Consider the following 21,837-nt stretch of genomic DNA (forward strand, 5'->3'; position numbering starts at 1 on the left):
TGTAAATGAAAAACTGAATAAGGGAAAAACCTCTATAAGAGAAAGAAAATTGCCAGTCCCTTGAACTCTCTTTTATACAGGTTCGACTGTATTTCGAAACTGGTTTTTTTTTTAATTTTATATACCTTGTAAGAAATTGTAGATAAAAAAATGTCATACACATAATTAAAATTACATTTTCTGTATGTAATCATTTAGCATTTGTTTAATCATAAATTTTCAAATATAGTGGATTTAAATTTAATTTTATTATTATTTCATAATTAAATTTTTATTATTATTTTATTATTATTTTATTATTATTATTAAAATTATTATTACAAAATAATAATTGAATTTATAAATATCTATTTATGTAATTTTGTATTGTGAAACGTATAAACAAGACAAAAAAATATTGTTTTTAAAAAAAGCAAAAATATATTCTCTTGTCGACAAAACATATTTTTTTTTCCTCAGAAATGTAAAAAAACAATTTTTTTTTTTAATTGTTGAAAGTGACTTATTTATTATTTTTTTATATCATTTATTAAATTTAAGCAGAAAATATATCATTCTATTTATATTGTTTTAAATTTATTTTTACAAATATTTTGTATAATTGATAAGAACTTATTTCCTGTACATTCTTTGCAATAAGAGAAATATAAAAAGATTATATTTTTACTGGAATAAAGTGTTTTATATGTAGAAAGCGTTCTTTATACTTGAGAATAATAACAAGTCAGAATGATAAAAATAATTTTCCTAATTTTTTTTCTTACGAAATAATTTATATTTTTCATTTTACATTTTGTAGATGGATTAATTTTACTTCCTGAAACATTTTCTAGAATCATAATTTTTTTAATGTTAAAGTGTTATATCTTTGAAAATTGATTGAAATTAATTTTTAATTATATTTATATTTTTGTGTTTCTTTTTATAAATATTTTTACAATTGATAAAATATTATTCCTACATTCTATTTAAAAATGAGAGAATATAAAAAACAATTTTTATTAAAAATAAACACATTTTAAATGTAGACAGTTTTCATCCACTCGCAATCGTTATCATATCAATATGAGAAAAATAATTTTTCTACTTTTCCTTTACGTTTCCTTTACTAATGGAATAGTAAATTTTGTTAATAGAACAGATTATATAAACTGGGTGAATATTAAAATAGGTGGAGAGTTTCAAGGAGTTAGATTAAAAAAAATAAATGATGGATACGAAATTGAATGGTTGGAGAACTATGATGAACGTTTGAATATCTTAAAAGTACGTCAATATGCAAAAAAAAATTATTAAAATTGACAGTAAACAATTTCTATTTTTTTTTTTTTTTTTTTTTTTTTTTTGGGAAAGTTTTACACTGGAATAAGAAAAAACACTACACTGAGGTGAATTCGACACTACTTTTGGGGTAAAATCGACACTATGTATATTAAAGTAAATCTGGTACTTTTATTATTCAAATTAAGAGTAAACAATTTATATCGGTTTTTTTTGGCAAAATTTCACACTATACTTGGAAAAAACCAATACTGGGGTAAATACGACACTAAATTGGGGTAAATTCGATACTATTTTGTGGTAAAGATGATATTACTTTGGGCTAAATACAACATTAGACTGATATAAATACGATTTATAATAATTTGGGATAAATCCAACACTAAATTGGGGTAAATCCGACATTACACTGCGATTAATTCGAAAAAATGGGGTAAATTCGACATTGTTAAATATGAAAAAATCTTTACGCGTATTATTTAAAAAAAAAGTAGTTTTTAATCGGAAATTTTACATTTCCATTAATTTAATTGTTACTTTTATTATATTCTTTTAGGTTTATTTTCACTATATTTTTGAAGGTTCTGGAAATCGAGAAATTATAAAAGTCAATAATTTATGTGCTAACTATAGTCCATTATCCTTAGAATATGCTGTTCAACAACAAATTCTGTTAAAATTTGCTAACACCAAAAAATGTCCAATTAAAAAGGTAAGTAAAAAAAAAAAATATCACATCTCTATAACTAGGAGAGACAGTGCCAATACACCCCGACTTTGGGGCAAAATGGTAAATTTATATAAAATTGTAATGAAATATAATATTGTGATATATGAAAATTTTTTAAATTTTACTCTGAACTATAAAAATTAATTATTTTAATATATTTTTTCACAATAATTATTAAATAACAATAAAACTAATAATAAAGTGAAATGCGCTAATACGCCACGATCTTATACATATTGGTTTTAAAATTTAAAAATAATTGCCCAAAAAAAAATAATTATTTTTCTATATAGGGTACAAAAGCTATTTACACGATACCCGATACTTACTCGTATCAAACAAAAAATCGAGAATGTGGATTCGTTGACGTATCAGTATTTATAAGCAGAAAATATTGGCAAAGAGGCAATACACCACTATTATTACGAATTCATTTTACAGGATTTGTCACTGGTACCAATTGTTTGAATTAGATAAGAAAATTTTCAAAAGAAATGTATAATGATAGCGAAAATTAATAAAAATTCACGTGAATATTATGAAATTAAATTTTCTCTGAAGAACCATTTTTTTCTCCATAATATTTATCAAATAATCAAAATACAAAAATTAATTATATTTTTTTCTTGTAAATTAGTATTTTAAAAATTTGCAATAATTGAAAATGATGATAAGAAGATAAGAAAAGATAAGAACTTTTTACTGCACTTTCTTTATCATGAGAGAATATATAAAGCATTAAATATTACTGAAAGAAACGTTTAAATGTAAAAAAACAAAAAATTTCTCCACCTAATTGTTAGTAATATCAACAATGATAAAAATAAGTTTTATATTTTTTGCATACATTTCTATTACTAATGCAATAGTAAGTTATTCTTAATTTTGTGAAAAATGTCATATTTTACTAAATAATAATAATAATAATAATAATAATAATAATAATAATAATAATAATTTATCACATTTTATTGTCTCAGCTTAATTTTTTTAATGTGTCAAATTTTTTTTCTATTTTAACAAATGTTTGTATTATGTATAATTTTTTTTTCTATTAAAAAAAAAAAATTGTTTTATTTTGAAGCTCGTCAATAGAACGAATTATATTAACTGGGTGCAAATCAGGAGAGGTGAAGAGTTTCAAGGAGTTAGAGTAAGACAAATAAATGGTGGCTACATAATTAATTGGTTGGAGGACTATGATGACAGTGCGAATTCCTTAAAAGTACGTCAATACAAAACAAAAGCATTAAAATTCACAATAAAGAATTTCTATCGATTTTTTATTTGAAAAATTACATATTAAAATACAAAAAAAAATCAATTGTGTGGTAAATACGACACTACACTGGGGTTAATTTGACACTAGTTTGGGGTAACTCCGACACTATATTATGGTAAATCCAGCACTATTTTAAGCTAAAATTGACAATTGGGGTAAATTTAACATTCCATTGGGGTAAATCTAGTACTATATTGGGTAAAATCTGACATTAAATTGAAGTAACTTCGACACTATAATAAATGAAATTCGATACAGTGGGGCAAATCCGACATTAGACTGGGGTAAGTTTGACACTATAATAAATGAAATTCAATGCAATGGGGCAAATCCGACATTAGACTGGGGTAAGTTTGACACTTTAATAAAGTGAATTCGATGCAATGGGGCAAATTTGACATAAGGCTGGGGTAATTTCGACACTATATTAAAGTAAATTTGATGCAATTCACTGTAATTTATATTATTCTAGGTGTACTTTAACTATATTTTCGAAAAGTCGGGAAGTCGGGAAATTATAAACGTCAAAAATTTGTGCGGTACTGAGATGCCCGGAACTTTAGAGTTTGCTGTTCAACAACATATGCTGACAAAATTTGCAACTACAAAACAATGTCCAATTAAAAAGGTAGGAAGGGTATTATTATTATTATCAATAATAATAATAATAATAATAATAATAATAATAATAATAATAATAATAATAATAATAATCGTTATCATTATTATTATTATAATTATATAATATTACATAAATAAATATATAATAAATGTATAAATTATAATAATATTATATAATAATAATAATAATTATTATTACTGTTATTATTATTTTGTGCGGGGTCTAAAACCGGTTTTAAATTTAAAAATTATTAAAAAAAAAAAAAAATTTCTCCACAGGGTACACAAGTTATTTTCAGACTACCCGATACTTACACATGGGAAACGAAAAATCATGAATGTGGATGGGTTGACGGATCATCGTATATAAGCAAAACACATTCGCGAAGAAATGACCATACACCACTTTTGTTACGAATTCATTTTACAGGATATGTCACTGGACCTAATTGTTTGAATTAAAAATAAGAACGAAAATTTCAATGAAATACAACACCGTCCGATACGATTTTTTAACCACAAAAAAATCCAACATTTTCGGAAACTAGGACCAAAAAAAAAAAAAAAAAAAATACCCGTGTCTGGCCGTTTTGCTAGATCAAGTCGTTTTTGGTTTTTAGGGGTGAGAACAACCCCTAAATGAAAAGTGACAAAATATCTTTTAAAAATTATTAATATTTTATAAAACTTGTTATCTGGGTCGCTGATTATTAATCTAATGTCAGATTTTCAAAATTCAAAATGGCGAATCCAATATGTCGATAAAATTTTTAAAAATTTGTTAATTTTTTTTATAAAACTTGCACGTAGAGAAATTTCTAGGAACGAATATTTACCGTGCTGCAACCTGAAAGTGAGTGCAAGGTACATTCTGGCTGTTTTTACTGTGCCGCCTCTACAATCTGTATTGCAAATTTGTAGGGGCAGCACAGTAAAAACTGCCAGAATGTACTTTGCACTCACTTTCAGATGGCAGCACAGTAAATATTCCTAGAAATTTCTCTCCGTGTGGTATCTCTACGAGTTTTTGGAGTCGCTGATGACGAATTTGATGTCAAATTTTCAAAATTCAAAATGGCGGATATAAAATAAAAACTTAATAACTTTAAAAATTTTTTTTTGACCGCCATATTGGATCCGCCATTTTGAGTTTTGAAAATCTGACATTAGATTAATAATCAGCGACCCAGATAACAAGTTTTATAAAATATTAATAATTTTTAAAAGATATTTTGTCACTTTTCATTTAGGGGTTGTTTTCACCCCTAAAAACCACAAACGACTTGATCTAGCAAAACGGCCAGACACGGGTATTTTTTTTTTTTTTTTTTGGTCCTAGTTTCCGAAAATGTTGGATTTTTTTGTGGGTAAAAAAAAAGTTGAATTTTGTCGGACAAGTGCAATATATAACAAATACAAAACATCAACAATATGTCATTGGATAAAAAAAATTAATTTTAATTAATTAACTTAATTAACGAAATTAATTTCGCTATTAAATTAATTTAGCAATATGAAAGAAAAATTAAATGGAATATAAATAAAAAGTTCAACAAATGTCGAAAGTGTAATTTTTTTTCTTTATTCCATTTTTGAAATGTATGATGAAAAGAAATAAAAATAATTCAATAAGAATTTGATTATTTATTTATTTAAAAAAAGTAAAAAATACTTTTGAAACCATTCACATGTATATATTGATCATCGTTTATTTATAAATGCTTATATTTTGCATTTTATTTGAAAAAAAACTTTTTAGAAATGGATAAATATTGATAAGAATTGATAATGAGGTTATTAATGCCTTGAGTTACATTTCCTTTTGTTAAGAAAAAGTATAAAAAGAGTTATTCATAGGACATTTTAAGTCTTAAGTTTCAATAAGTGTTACATACTGATAAGTCAATGATGTTTAAAACAATTTTCCTTCTTTTCGCATATGTTTCTATTACTGTTGGAGTTGTAAGATAATTTATTAAAAAAAAAAAAATTAAAAATTTTGAATATAAAATTTTCTTTTTCTGTCATTGTTCCAGTTTTTGGTTACTTACTAACTCTATAATAATAATTGCAAATTTCTTTTTAACAGACTTCCATTTTATTTTTGTTGAAATTAAATCAACTTATTATTCATTATAAAATTATAAATCATATAAATTAATATAATACTTTTTTTTATATATAAATTCATATCATTAAAATTAAAACAGAATTAAAACTGGAACAACGGACGGTATCTATAAATAATTTATTTTATCAAGAAATTATTTAATTATCACAAGAGTTTTAAAATTTTTCATTGCCAAAACATATATAAAATAGAGATATAGTATTAATTTTATATTTAAAGCTGCTAAATCGGACAGATACTATTCACTGGGTATATATGAGAACAAGTAATCAATTTCGAGGTGTTAATTTAACAAAAATACCAAATGGATACGAAATTTTATGGTCAGAGTATATAGATTGCAACAAACATACACTAAATGCAAGTATTTCAAGTATATTATACCTAGGTATATTTATATTTTTTTAACCCTTGGAGGTCACACTGGGTGGTGGCCACCCATCAACATTTTTAACTTTTAATATTTTTCTTTAAAACTTGCAAGATTCATGAATTTTTTTCAATAACACAGATTTTATAGTTTTGCTCACAAAGCATACAGAAACATAATAATATAATATAAATAAAATAAAAATTAATTATAATAATTTTTATGAGCTTTAAAATAGTAATAACTTTTTTGTAAAACAAAATAATGTAATATATTTCAATTTTTTTTTTGGTAAAAAAAACAATTGTATTATTATTATTATTATTATTATTATTATTATTATTATTATTATTATTATTATTATTATTATTATTATTATTATTATTATTACTTACAAAAAATATATTTCTAACCTTAGAGAGCAGCCGATGTATCATAAATATTTTAAACAATGAAATCTGTATTAAACACACGCGATATTTAAAAAATTTCGTACACTATCGAAATCACGTTTAATAAATTAAAAAAACAAATTACTTTTCCTAAAGATTTACGCAATCGTAATTTTAAGAATTTCGAACAGTTCCGAAACAAATAATTTACTAAAATGATAAAAAAAAAGTTTGGAATATTTTTTATTCACGAATTAAAAAATTCGAACACTCACAAAAAAATTTACTTCAAATATGAAAAGACGATAAAGAAAATATATATTTAATACATAAAAATTTTGCTATTTAATTTACAAAATTTACATTCGAATTTATCATGTCTTAACAGGTCGATACACGAATTGCAACTGATTGAATTATCACTTGAGATTTTCTACCCGCACGCATTGTTTATAACTTAGGGTTTCAGTTACCCTTTGTACTTAAATGTAAACATAAACAGCTCGGGTTGCACAGATATAAAAATAATTGCAAAATATTTTTGTCATAATATACTATAATATAATATAATATAATATAATATAATATAACATAATATAATATAATATGATATAATATAATATAAAAAATTATAATTTTTTACTACATGGAAAGTAAAAAGCTACTTTGGGCTAAATTCGATTTTAGTTTAAAATTCAAAACTATTTTTATTTTTCTTTATATAATTTTTTAAGGCTTACTTCAGTTATATTTTCGAGGATACTGGAACTCGAGAAATCATAAAAGTTGACAATTTATGCGCTAACTATAAAATTGGAAGTTTAGAGCATGACGTTCAATTATTAATTTTGTCAAAATTTGTAAATATCAAAAATTGAGGAGCCGGATCGTGTAACTCGATTTGCGCTCGGGCCGGTTGCTCTGGAGCCAGTCAAGACGGTCAGAAAAGATAAAAAAAAAAATTCGGAATTTTCAATTTTGAAAATTACTGCCATATAGAGAATGAAAATGCGCATCTTTTTCGTTAATGAAATTTTTTTGTACGATTATTATTTTTAATAATAATGGGAAAAAACTGCAAATTTTTTATTTTCGAATTTAATTCATTTTCTAAACATAAATCGTCACTGCTCGTACAAATCTTAGTGAAATTAATTGAAAATTGGTATACTTACGTATTTGGGTCTTCCGAAGACGATAAAATGATAAAAACATTTTAAAAAATTTATTGAAAAATTATTTGTTAATGTAAACAGAGACCTGTCGGTAAATACGTTTTCTCAACTTCAACGAGAAAAAGTATGCGGGGAACTTTCGAGTTAACAATACTTCCAGTGAGACATTTGTTTATTATTATATAAAGAAGTTTTTTGGAAATTTTCGTGCCGTTTCATCAACAACTTTAGAAGATATAAACATTTTCTGAAAATGGAATTTGCGCGTCAGCACCATCGCCACAGCAGACTTCCCACGGAGACCTACAATAAGTGAAAACTGACTCATTTCAGGTGCAATCAGTCAATAAAAATATTTTCTACATCCATAAAATGTTTTATTGTGCAAATATAATATTGTTAAATAATATTCAACTAAAAAATTACATTTTTTTAAATAATATGTTAATTAATTCCGTAATATCGATTTCAATCAGTCTTTTATCTAATACTTTGACAGGGTTTGGTAAACTTATAAAACTAAAACACTTAAATAAAGTATCAGTCTAATATTTTATAATTTATAAATTACTTATTTTATAAATTATTAAGCCCAATTTACTAAGTAGTGGTTTTCAAACTTTTTTTTTATTTTTGGCATTTCAAATTAAATTTGGTAAATCAACGAGTTACAAAAATACATAAAGTTTTTCAAACAAATAGTTTTTTGTTTACTTAAAATAGATTTATTTTATTTTAAGTTTTTTAAATTTTTCATATTTTTTCATGTAGTTTTTGATTTTTTCGCACTGGATTTATTTGGTTGTTTATTCAAGGTTTTTTTTTCTTCCGTCACTTTTTTCGTATTTTTTTTATTACTTGAAATAGATTTACTCGATTTGTTGCTGGAGTTTTTAAAATTTTTTAGATCTTTTTTCGTAGTTTTTGGTTCTTTCGCAGTCGATTTACTTTCTTTTTTGCTCGAATTTCCTATTATATTTTCAAAGAACGCTTTTCCATTTGGACTTAAATATTTAAATAAAGATTGTACGTCTTTTATTTTCTCCTGAGTGATTCCTATTGGAGGAGCACGAGGCGTTTGAAATAAATTGTCAAATTCAAAATCGGTTCTTACAATATGCTCAATGGGTTTCTCATTATAATTTTGGAACATTTCAATAGTACCATTCGCGTAATAATTTACTTTTACTGATTCAGAAATTTTTAAAGCAGCTGTTGGAAGATTTAAACTTTTTGGTAAAAAAATTTCGAAATCGTGTACTAAGATATCTTTGTCTTCAATGATAATAAAAGCCGGATTTTTTGCTTCTCTTATAATTTTATAATAATCATCTGCCGTTTCTATTGTTTCCGTTTTCTTTTTTTTTTTGACCATATAGACCGAAATTTCTATCGCAAGAACAATACGAATGGCCACAAACCGGATATAAGTGCCGAATTTCAATTTGTAATTTTCTTGACAACAGTGATAAAAACGAAAGTAATAAATAATTTTTGTTTTGCTCAGTGCAATTGTCGGAAAATAAATAAATTTTGTTGTAGTACTTGAAATTAAATTCCCGTTTAATTGCGTCAAAAAGAAAATTACAAACTGTGTTCGAACCCTTTTTTAAATTTCCTTCCAAAAAACAGTACATATAGCTTCGCTTTTCACCATTAAGAACATTGACATTAAGAACATTAAGACAAAGTAATCGCTTGTAAAATTGCTCAGAACAAGGTAGCTTCGGCAAAGGTAAATTTTGTCCGAAATCAAATTCGATGCACAATACATCCGGTTCTGTCGTCATAGCTTTTTTTAGAGCATAATGCTCTTCAACAGCTTTTTTGTGATTCTTTAAATCTACATTGTCCTTTTCATTTCGAAATTTGAAGCAAAAATCACAAACATCCGTGTGCGGTTTCGAAAATGAAAAATTTAAATTATTATTAAAATATTTCGAATACGTCGACTCTCCAATTGGTGGTTTTTTGCCCGTTTTTTTAATATAGTACTCAACGAATAGTGAAAACAATTTAGTTATCGTTAATTCAGAGTCTTCGAAGTACAACCGTCCAGATTTTTCTGAACTATAATGCGATGGTGTGTGAGGAATCAAAAACAAATGCTCCCGAATTAATAGTTCTACATCTTCCGTTAATTTCTGTACACGATTTTCATGTTTACCAGTTCTTTTTTCTAGAGATTCATTTGAAAGCATTTTTTTTTGGATAACTGTAAACCTACCTATTTTTATATCGAGCAAGTTGCATAAGAACTTTTGGCAAACAATGATACGCTTAGATTCACCATGGAATGAATATTGCCACAAAGTTTTACTCTTGTCTTGGGAAGATTGATTCTCAATTGATTTCTGTGTAATTAAACTACTCAGCATCACATTCTGCGTTTTGTAATCCCCTAAAGTTTTCCAAAACGAAGTGAAAAAAGCTTCTTGTTCAGAACTCTCGATATTTTCGAAACACTTTCTTTTACAGCAATCCTGGACAGTATTAAATCGCTTCTCAGAAATTATTTTCCCGGAACAAGAAGTATATTCTTCTCCCTGTTATAATAAATATTATGCACTTATTACTCATGAAAAACTTAAATCCAATTTAGCCAGTTTTATATAATTAAATGAAAATGTATTTATTACATTTACACTGACTGTATTTATATAATTCAAAAATGTCAAATTAATTTTTTTTTAATTATTAAATTGTGTATTAACAAAATTTAATTCTGCTTTAATAAATATTTTTTAGGTTTGATTTTAATATTATTTTTATTAAATTAAATTTTATGTGTAATCTATTTGCAAAATTACTTTTTAAAAATATTTCTGCAAATTAAAGAAAAATTCTTTCTATTATAAAATAAAACATTTAAGCAATAAGAATACAAGATAATTAAAAACTTACCTTATCTTTAGCCAATTTTTTTACATTTTGTTTCCATAAAATTTCATTCCTTTTTCTTTTTCTGGAACCACTTGACGAATAATTTACTTCTGCCATTAAAATAACGAATATTTTAAAGGCAAATATTTAACTTAAAATAGTTTTCCAACACGAATTGTTAAAAAGATAAACGCCAAAAAACGAAATGACCACAGTTAAAATGGAACGCCACTTGTTACACTATTATTGTTGTGCATCAAAACAAACGAAAATCAAAACAAACGAACGTCAAAACAGATTAACCTACATTACAATAATTTAGTAAAAAGAATTAAAAAAACTTGCAAAAATTGAAAAAAGTTTATAGTAAAATGATAAATAATTAATCAAGAAAAATTATTTATAAATAACAAAATATTTCTTAAAATGTAGTACAAAAAATACGAATCAGTTTTCACTTATTGTAGGTCTCCGTGGGAAGTCTGCTGTGGCGATGGTGCTGACGCGCAAATTCCATTTTCAGAAAATGTTTATATCTTCTAAAGTTGTTGATGAAACGGCACGAAAATTTCCAAAAAACTTCTTTATATAATAATAAACAAATGTCTCACTGGAAGTATTGTTAACTCGAAAGTTCCCCGCATACTTTTTCTCGTTGAAGTTGAGAAAACGTATTTACCGACAGGTCTCTGTTTACATTAACAAATAATTTTTCAATAAATTTTTTAAAATGTTTTTATCATTTTATCGTCTTCGGAAGACCCAAATACGTAAGTATACCAATTTTCAATTAATTTCACTAAGATTTGTACGAGCAGTGACGATTTATGTTTAGAAAATGAATTAAATTCGAAAATAAAAAATTTGCAGTTTTTTCCCATTATTATTAAAAATAATAATCGTACAAAAAAATTTCATTAACGAAAAAGATGCGCATTTTCATTCTCTATATGGCAGTAATTTTCAAAATTGAAAATTCCGAATTTTATTTTTTATCTTTTCTGACCGTCTTGACTGGCTCCAGAGCGACCGGCCCGAGCGCAAATCGAGTTACACGATCCGGCTCCTCAATTGTCCAATCAAAAAAGTGAGTAAATTAAAAAACTAATATAAGCTCTATATTTTCTTTAAAAAAAATATATTATACATATAAATAAAACATTTTTTTTAAACCATAATTTTTAGATAAAAATTGAAATATAAAATTTTTCTCTATAGGGTACTAAAGCAGTTTACAGAGTACCTGATCCTTATACATATCCAACGGAAAATCGAGAATGTGGCCGAGTTGATGGAAGAGTATCTATATTTAAAAGAAATTTACAAAAACCACGTTTAAATCCATTAGTGTTGGGAATTCACTTTTTGGGAAACGTGACTGGTGCGGAATGTTCGAATTAGATTTTAAACATTTTTTTTTTAATATGGAGAATGTATATACAATTGATTTTATTTAAAAAAACAATAATAATATTAATGAAAATTTTATTTTACATTTTATATGGTTTTTTTTAGAATTTTCGATTTTTTTTATAATTACTAAAAAAAAATTTTTGAAACTAATACGAGAAAATTTAGTAACTATGTATAAAAATTTGATTAATTCCAACAAATATTAACCTGAAAGTAGTTTAATACCATTAATTTTTATTAGAAAGCTTTATAAATTATTATAAAATAAATAAATTTAAGTGTTACAATTTTTTACTGTTCTTATAATATTTTATTATATTTGAGAAGTTTAAATAATCGCATTTTTTCGTTTACTAGTGGTTGTTGGCGTTTCTAATAGAAAAGTAACCGCTTCACAGTGAACGCACGATATTTATACTTAAGGCGCCCAAGCGTGTGATGGAGGGGGCGAGACTCTCGCTAGTCAGAGAGTCCGAGTGCCCCCTCCATCACACACTTGCGCGCCTAGAGTATAAATATAGTTCGTTTACTGCCGAGCGATCACTTTTCGATTCGTCGAGTAGCAGTGAACATTTCTCCTGGTCTTACAAAGTACAGAGTATTTTATCTCTTTAGTGTTGAGTATTACCCAACATTATGATGTAGAATTTTATTTATTGTTTTGGCAATTTTTTTTTACTAAGTATTATCATTATTCTGCCGTCCTGATTTAAAAATACACTATCTATATTTGTTGCTTCGGCTCACTTTTGTGTGTTGATACAACTGAATAACGACCTAAGCAACAAATGTAGATATTGTCTTTTTAAATCAGGACGGCAGTATTAATATATTAGTATTATTAATTTCGACTAATAATTTGAACAGGAAAAGTATCGATTGGCAAATCCATGTTATCTCAACAAAAACAAATGGATGACACATTCAATTACTTATAAAATTGCAATATAAAATCCAAAATATGAATATATCAATAGAATGGCTACATCAAAAGTAAAATAGATAATAAATCGATGTAATATTCCTAGAAAATAAATATCCCGTATTTATCAATAAAAAATACAGATTTACCAACGATATCTTTTCCGTTTGTGTAGCATATATATATATGATTATAAAAATCAAAACTAGAATGAATACGTTGTAGAAGCTCGACGGTACCGAGTGATATACAAAGGTTGTCAACGACGATCATACCCCAGTCACTAAACCCCCTTGGGGTGTTTACAAGAAGCGTAGGTCTTCGTATTTGAAGAGAATATATCCCCACGTGTTACGCTACACGACACCTAGAGAGGATCTCGGAATCTCTCTATGTCACGTCTCGGTTTATTCCCCAAGTTGCCGCCATATCATGTTTATATATATATATATATTGTATTGCGGCTCTCTCATACGATGTCGACGTCGCATCAGGTCAGAGGGGGTTCCCTATCGTATTTATGTCGCGACTACTCTTGGGGCCATGACGCGCGACGCGACGTTTTCTTCCGGTTCTTCTTCTTTGGCCGTCGACGACGACGACGACTCTATATGACAGTCAAACTTTTCCCCAACATTATTATACGATAAATGATATCTTATATTTTCATTTCATGTAAACAAGATTTCACTCAACTTTCATTTGAACAACAATATTTTGTCATTTTTCTATTAATATTTTTTTTATTTTAAAGAAAAGACTATTGTTTTTTCTCCATTTATTCAAGTGGAATGAGATAGTAAAAAAAAAAGTTACGTGACTGACAGAAGTTATTAAAGAAGAAATTTTAGAAGACAGATTAAATCTATGGAAACACTTTGAATTTTATTTTTGTGTTTTTACAACTGTTTTTTTTTTTTTAATATAGATAACGGATTTCTTTTACTTTTGATTCTAAAACTTCATAGAATTTAATATTTTATAATCTGCAAGAAAATTTTGAATTAAATTTGATTTAATTTAAATAAAATTTAATTAAAAAAAAAAATCATCTGCATTACTTTGCGGTAAATATACTATAAAAATTTTGAATATCACTTTTCAATCAAAGCTACAACAAAAGAATAATCTCACATAAGAGGTACTGAAAAATATGACTGCTTATTTTTTCTTTTTATTCTAAAGGGACAATATCTTTTCAAATCGCTATTATATGAGAGAGAGAGAGGGGAAATGTTCGAAAGAACGCTCACGTGCTCCTTTCAATGTCCATTAATTCCAGAGCTGTACCTATATACATAGAAAAGCTGATTCCTTTTCGAAAGATGAACTATAACTTAAGGGTTTGTCGTCGACTTGTTCGTTAAAAAACCTTCGTTCGAGAATTTTTACGTTTGTCATCATCATCGTCGTCGTCGTGGAGTCCGAGTTACTAAACGCGAAGCTTCCCTCAACGTAAACGATATGCATAAAAGGCTCACTTTTTTCCCTTATACCTTTTTTTCAATGGATCTCCTATCCCTGTCTCCTTTTTTTTATTCCTATCATTATTTCACGGTTTAATATTCACTCCTTGGTATAGGTGTGCGTTCAGCTTTACAAGAAGAATATGCGCTTTACTCTATATATGTGTGTGTATACGTATTTAAAAATGTATGAGACAGAAAGAAAAGAGAGAGAGAGAGAGAGAGAGAGAGAGAGAGAAATATGAAAAGAAAAAAAATTAACGAAAAACTAAAGTCTCGCCAGTAGACGCAAAGAGTGAAAATATTTTTTAAATTCTACAAATTCTTTTCGTACTCGCGCTTGAAATTCAAAAGGATTCCCTGAAAATGTGGCCAATTAAATTCTAGCAAAGAGGTTTCATGCAGACTATATACTATGAATATTCTCTCAAGTGAAATTATTTCACTCTTTTGGCAAGTGAAAACCGAGAAAGTCATAATACATATATATATATATATTCTCCTTTCTATATATATAAATATAAAGAAAAAGTACAATCTCTATATTAAGGTTTATGGTAAATAAATAATTTTACAAACTAAATGATAAAATCAATTTAAATTTGTTTTAAATTCTTCCAAGCTGGATTCAAATTTTTTTTTTATAAATAACAAATGAGGGAAGTTAATTGACAAAATTGGGTCAGTTGGGGTAAATGGGGACAAAATCGCTATTTTTCACAAATTACGTTAGTTTCTTCCTTTAAAAAGTAATATTTTGGGGTTTTTTTTTTAGTTATTATTTACTTTCCGAAGATTAATTTTATGTAGCAGAAAAAAATTTAGATAAGCTTCAAACGCATGAAACTGACTGTCTCCATTTACCCCAAAATTTAGAAAATTTCATAAAATTTGGGGTAAATGGGGACAGCATAGTTTCTAAGAAAGTTTTAAGAAAAAAGTTTCCTTAAGTATATTACTGTATTAAGAGATGAAAAAACTTGAAAAAAATTTATAGTAGATATTATAATAGTTGAACCAATTGAAATGATAACAAATTTTTTTCTTATTCCTTATGACTCCCATAACAGTAATTCACTTGAATTTTTAATTTTTGTTAATTTGGTTAATATAATGATAAGATGTTTCCATTTACCCCAAAAATTTGAAACCTCAGGGTAAATGGGGACAGCTTGTCATTGTTAACCAAATTGATAAAAATCAAAAATTCAAGTGAATTTCTGTTATGCGAGTCATATGGAATAAGAAAAAAATTTGGTATGATTTTTATGTCTGTTTTCTTTGTAATACTCGACATCATACTGAAACAGTTTGACTTTGATTTTCAAGTTTTTATGCATTGAGCGATAACTTTTTTTTTATCTTGCTGCCAATTGTCAAGATAAAAGCTTAGCAATACTCAAAACCTCTTGCAGGTGATCTGAGGTTAAAATATTGACGTTGAACTTCATTTTAAAACTGTAAATTAAGCTCGAAAACCTCTTGTCCCCATTTACCCCAACTGACCCTATTAGATTTTTTATTGTTTAATAAATAATTCAAATTAATTTGAAATTCAGTACCAGGTAAAAGAATTACTTTCTTCTCATTTATAGAATCAAACTGATGGACTTTCGTTCCAATTGTTGCTCTAAAGTAAGGATCAGTAAAATACAAAATAATTTTTAAAACCAGAAGCTCATGCATTTGCATCTAATGGCAGATTGATGTTAATGTAAATTTTTGAAAAATAACTTGCTTACCAATTGTTACTTATTTATTAACATATTCAATAGGTTTTGATTCCACTCGAAATAATGTCCATTCAAATTCCTCTCTTAAATCATCAGATTGTCTTATAGCTAATTTATATAAATCAAGTTTCATTTGTTTTGCTTCATATGTGTCACCAGTTATTCTTCTATATCCGGATTCAACAAAATTTCGTAAAGCATAGTATTCTTTAATTATATTCTCAATCGATAGACTTTCTTCAATCTTATATCTTTCTCTATAGGTATAAATTGAATTGATTCTACTTATACGATCTAGAATTGTTAGTGTTATTTTCTTACAGTGAATCGTACCTCAGTTTATTCAATAGATCCGGATTTTCTACCATACAGCTTCTACTCCAATCAGAATTTTCAAATTTTTTGTTTTTTTTCCATTCTGTGACAAAGTAAAATAAAAATATATTATTATCTGGAAAGTTGAATTTCTTCAATTTACTGCGTATTTTTTCCTCAGTAGCAACAAGTCCTCCATCAATAATTATATTATTTTTTAGTTTATCTATTGTTTTTTCTGTTAGACGATTTTTTTCCATAAAACGCCAGTGTCTTAAACAATATTTAGAATGTTTCGTTGATTGCAAATATTCATAATCCATACATTCTTCATTATCGTGATGATTCTGTATCCCAGAAAAACGAAGTATTGTATTATTTCTCCGAAGTTGGTTATTTATTTTAAATAAATAATAATTAGATTCGACTTCAAAGCTATTATTACTTTTTAAAGATAATCGACAAAATATTAGATTTTATATTATTTATCTGCATCAGACCGTGATTTACCTAGGTAACCTATGTGCGATTTACTACACTGAAAAAAATGTTGCCGAGAAATTCAACTACCATTGGGTAGTTGACTAGAAAGTAGTTAAAATTACTTTTTTAGTTAATCTAATCATGTTGATTTTGTTAATGTAACTATTTTTAAGAAGTTAATAAGTAATAATTGATTTTACGTAAATATGTAGTTAAAGTACAACTACAGGTAATAAAATTAATTTTTTTAAGGTAGTAAAAACAAGTGGAATTGTAGTCAACTCAAAATTAAAAGAGTAGTAAATCGAAATACTATTCATCGGTTATATGAAATGTAGTAAAAGGAATTATTTTCTTTAATTAATATCACTGCTTTTTGAGTAGTAAATTTTTTATTAATTTCTATAATTTTATAGGCTTCAATAAAATTCTTGTTGTAGAATTAACAAGTCGTCTGTAATTAAAACTACTAATTTAAGTAGTAGATTTTTACTATTTTAATTAATTCGATAAACTTAAACAAGATTTTTGATGTAGAATTTAGAAATCGTTTTCAGTTAAAACTACTACTTTAAGTAGTAGATTTTACTACTCAAAGTGGTACAATAGGCTTTAAGAACATTTTTGTTGTAGAATTAACAAATCCCTTGTGATTAAAACTACTACATTAAGTAGTAATTTTTTACTATTTTAATTAATTCAATAAGCTTGAAAAACGTTTTTGATGTAAAATTTACAAATCGTTTCCAATTAAAACTACTACTTTCAGTAGTAGTTTTTACTACTTAAAGTGGTTCAATAGGCTTTAAGAAAATTTATGTCGTAGAATTAAAAAATCCTTTGCAATTAAAACTATCACTTTAAGTAGTAGATTTTACTGCACTATGCAATTAAACAACTTATAATATAATTAAAAGATGAAAAATTTACAAGTCAAAACTTAAAAAGGATAGTTATAGCAACTAATAAAAGTAGTAAAAATGACTACTTTAAATAGTTAAATTACCAATTGGACAAGCAGAAAGTAGTCTTCGAGTAGTTTGCCGATTGTCGTAGCGAGCGTGCGTGGTTAGTCGGTTAAGGTATCGGATTGCGAGCGTTCAATTCCCGTCGGTTAGAAATTTTCTCTGTTAGGTACATAATCGTTAGGGCATAAAATAAGCGTTAGTATAGGAGAGAGGATGAAAAAGTCAATTCTACTGATAATAAACAATTATAAATAAAAAATAATTTTATTTTCCTATTTTAAGTAGTAAAAGTAGTCTACTACTTAAAGTAGTAGTTTTAATTGCAAAAGATTTATTAATTCTACAAAAAAATGTTCTTAAAGCCTATTGAACCACTTTAAGTAGTCAAATCTACTACTTACATCTTGAGTTGTTTTAACATTTTTAAATTGAGTTAATACAATCACAAAATGTCATTCTACCAATTACATTTTTAATTGGTTTAACTATTTTTATATAGTTAATAGAACCTTTTAAATTCAGTTGAGGACCTATTGTAATACTCAGAGTAGTTAAAAAGTAGTAAAACCTACTAGTTTTTTTTCAGTGTAATGTATATATATATTATCTAACATATAATCTTTGTCATTATCAAATAACAGATGAGGGTAAATATTTCTATTATGGATCTTGTACTACTATATGTAAAGTAGAAATTAAATATTGCATTGTTTTTTGTTTAAACCTTGCTCCAAAAAATTTTGATCGTTCTTCAGGGTCGTTAACAGATGGATGGAAAAGTAAGATAATTTTGAAGGTGAAAAATCATTTTTAACAAATTGTAACTAACCTTACAATTAGAGTATAAGACTAAACAGTAACGAGAGCAGAAGAAAAAAGATTTAGACGGATCAAAAATAAAATAGATGTATTTAAATTTTAATTGCCATGTATACGTATAGGCAGAGGGATATTCCTTTCATGAAAGTTTGGTATACTCGATGCTCTCTTTAGGTTTCCTGGCATTCAATTTGGAATGTTGGAAACATACTGTGTGTTAAACTCTTGTATGTCAGATATATAGAAGACAACTTTGGGTATATAGGTTGTCTCATGAACAGAAGGATAGACACACTCGTACTCGTCGTCGTCGTCGTTGTCGTCAATTTGTATATATGTACTGACTGTCGAGTGTGACACTAGTGTAGGTGCAATGAAGATGTTGAATGTAGATGCATCCTACAAGAGGGTATAACGAGCTCGAACTCGACTCTTGGGTCGATGGCTGATGGTTTCGCCTTACCCTCTCGAAACGACCCACCTCTTTCCTGTCACTCTTCCATCTCTCTTTTTCCTCGCTCGTTTACCTCCATCCTTTTTCCTATACTCTCCAGTTGCCTCTCTTTCTCGTTTCCCCAATAAAGCTCAAAACGTATATACATGTATATAAACTACATATATATATAGCTTCCAGAGAAACACTTTGTCCTCAAATCACATGGAGATATGAGCCAACGACACTCCACAGAGGGTTGGAAAAAAAAAATCATTTTCACATCAGATTTACTTTACAAATATTTTTTATCATCTCTTTCACATTTTCATTCGTCATGAGTGCGTGTCGCTATTGATAGAAACTTGTATATATATAAATATCCATCAACGATTGGAAATATTTGACGCCTATATATGTGATTTGAAAGAATGCAAGTTCGTGCGACAATAAAAGAAAAGATGTTGTTCCAATATACAGAAATACGTAAAGGATTTCTCTCTTGTGAAGCTGAAGATTGTAATGCTTGCAAAAAAAAAAAATACTCGTTTGAAATGGAAAAAAAATATTGCAAATAAAAAATATTTATATAAAGAAATTGTACTGGAAAAAATAATCTTGTTTTATACAAATATTACGTTTAAAATAATATTTGAATTTTAAATTTAATTTCATAAATACATATATACTACTTTTGTTCTCTATCAATATTCAAGTGAATATCGATACTAAAAAAAAAAAAAATTTGAATTTATTTTCCGTCACGTTTATTTGACACAATAATTTTTTTTCAGCTCACACGGAGATGAGTATAAAATGAAGTAATGTTCTAGGATTTACAGTTTTTATGAACAATGTGATATTGTGTGCGATTTTTTTTTTTTATATTTACGATCCACTTTTTATGAGCACCTGTATTTTCGGAATTTCGAAATTTAATGTACCCTCTTCTTTCGATGAATTGAGGTCACATCACCTCTCTTGTAAATTCAATTCCCCCCCCCCCCCCCCCGTCGAGAAAATCAAATTTTGTTGCATAAAAAAGGCAAAAATTAATTTTACCTTGCACATCATTTGAATGGAAAATTAAAAATAGAAGATCAGTAAGATAAAGTGAGTTTTTTTTTATTTCATTTAATAATATTTATTAATATATGAAAATATCAAGAGATTACATTTGTCATTAATGGTAAAATAAACGGATGTAGAAAAAAGAAATGTTATTCTAAATCAATCTCGACAACATTAGCGTACAGACGTTTGTATAAATAAAAATTTTCAAAGTCTTTTCTAAACTAAAAAGATATTAACTTTTTTCAAACAAACTATTTCTCCCACTTGGAAAGATTCCCCGGAAAGTGCCCCCTGGAGGTTCTATCAGAATTCCGTCGGAATTGCAAAGAATTTCCGATGAGATTCCGATGGAATTCCAATGGATTTTTTCAAAATTTTTAGAGTCCTAATTCCGTCGGGATCCCATTGGAAATTCTTTGGAACTTCGATGGAATTCCGACGGAATTACGTTGGAAATTCCGGCGGAATTCTGATAGAACCTCTCCAGGGGGCATTTTTCGGCGAATCTTTCCAAGTGGGCTTACAGAACCATTTTAAATTTCTACACAATAAATTACCATTCTTTCAACAAAAAAAAAGGCATTTAAAAATTTCATAACCTACGTTACTTTTAAAATCGAATTCCAGATAACCAGAAGTCTAATCATGATGTCAGCTATGGTACATAAAGTTTTTTATAGGTGAACAGAGTGAGAGAGTTTTTCTCTGTTCGTATCGTATAAAGCCGTGTCGCTTAAACATGGCTGAAGTAAATCGACTGCCTATGGCATCCATTTTCTAGGAAAGGCGCGGGGTGGGAGGGGGGGTTAAAAAAAGGCCGTGAGGGTGAGCGAGAGAAAGATTAAAAGTTTTATTCGCCCATGGGGTGTAGGAGGCGCGCGTGTTTACCGTTTCGGGGCGAGAGATTCCTATCTCTTTTCTCTCTCGGCCGTCGTTCGGCAGATTCACCTCACCGGGTATTTGCCCGAGTAATCTTTTTATCCGTTTCCACGCTTCGTACGAAGACTGCAACGAAGGAGCAATATCCTTCGCTGGCAGGCGCTCACGCTCGCTTTTCCCTCGGGACGTTCGTCTCCCTATATATATATATATAGGACCCTTTTCTTTTTTTTTTTTGTCTATATCCGCTATACCCCAACCTCTCAACCTTCTTCCGCTTTTCTTCCTCTTTGCCTAAAGCTCACACTCCCATCTACCTATCAAGATTTTTTCCATTTTTACTCGTGCACAGTTTTTATTTTTCCTTTCATTCTTGTCGTACGACGACGACGACGCGACGTCCGGATACGAATTAAACTGGACGGACCATCCGGCCTCTCACAGGATTTATTCCAAGTTTCTCATCC

The 21,837-nt window shown here is 27.5% G+C and overlaps 3 protein-coding genes across 4 annotated transcripts in view; 2 read left to right on the forward strand and 1 right to left on the reverse strand.

Annotated features, from left to right (window-relative positions):
- Nucleotides 1–21,837, reverse strand: part of LOC127288394 (cell adhesion molecule Dscam2-like) — a 238,209-nt gene that overhangs the window by 167,273 nt on the left and 49,099 nt on the right. The window lies entirely within an intron of this gene.
- LOC127288369 (uncharacterized) lies at nucleotides 2,744–5,428 on the forward strand. The gene is made up of 4 exons (XM_051315774.1): nucleotides 2,744–2,879; nucleotides 3,096–3,236; nucleotides 3,766–3,921; nucleotides 4,194–5,428. Exons 1-4 carry the CDS (start codon nucleotides 2,826–2,828, stop codon nucleotides 4,374–4,376), a joined length of 534 nt encoding a protein of 177 aa, XP_051171731.1. The 5' UTR covers nucleotides 2,744–2,825; the 3' UTR covers nucleotides 4,377–5,428.
- On the forward strand, nucleotides 5,728–12,336 carry LOC127288379 (uncharacterized). 2 transcript variants are annotated; one of them, XM_051315789.1, is made up of 3 exons: nucleotides 5,761–5,876; nucleotides 6,265–6,405; nucleotides 12,084–12,312. In XM_051315789.1, exons 1-3 carry the CDS (start codon nucleotides 5,820–5,822, stop codon nucleotides 12,264–12,266), a joined length of 381 nt encoding a protein of 126 aa, XP_051171746.1. In that variant the 5' UTR covers nucleotides 5,761–5,819; the 3' UTR covers nucleotides 12,267–12,312. The 2 variants fall into 2 exon arrangements, with proteins under 2 accessions (XP_051171747.1, XP_051171746.1); XM_051315790.1 differs by lacking the exon at nucleotides 6,265–6,405 and having other exon boundaries at nucleotides 5,728–5,876; nucleotides 12,084–12,336.

This window comes from Leptopilina boulardi, unplaced genomic scaffold, assembly GCF_019393585.1.
Source record: "Leptopilina boulardi isolate dan_hultmark-lab unplaced genomic scaffold, ZJU_Lbou_2.1 LbouV2_384, whole genome shotgun sequence".
Lineage (NCBI taxonomy): Eukaryota > Metazoa > Arthropoda > Insecta > Hymenoptera > Figitidae > Leptopilina > Leptopilina boulardi.

Coding starts and splice junctions, on each gene's coding strand:
- LOC127288369 (XM_051315774.1), top strand. CDS start 2,826: ATGATAAAAATAAGTTTTATATTTTTTGCATACATTTCTATTACTAAT. Junction 3,237..3,765: donor ACAGTGCGAATTCCTTAAAA/GTACGTCAATAC, acceptor ATATTATTCTAG/GTGTACTTTAACTATATTTT. Junction 3,922..4,193: donor AACAATGTCCAATTAAAAAG/GTAGGAAGGGTA, acceptor ATTTCTCCACAG/GGTACACAAGTTATTTTCAG.
- LOC127288379 (XM_051315789.1), top strand. CDS start 5,820: ATGATGTTTAAAACAATTTTCCTTCTTTTCGCATATGTTTCTATTACT. Junction 5,877..6,264: donor TTTCTATTACTGTTGGAGTT/GTAAGATAATTT, acceptor TTATATTTAAAG/CTGCTAAATCGGACAGATAC. Junction 6,406..12,083: donor GCAACAAACATACACTAAAT/GCAAGTATTTCA, acceptor TTTTCTCTATAG/GGTACTAAAGCAGTTTACAG.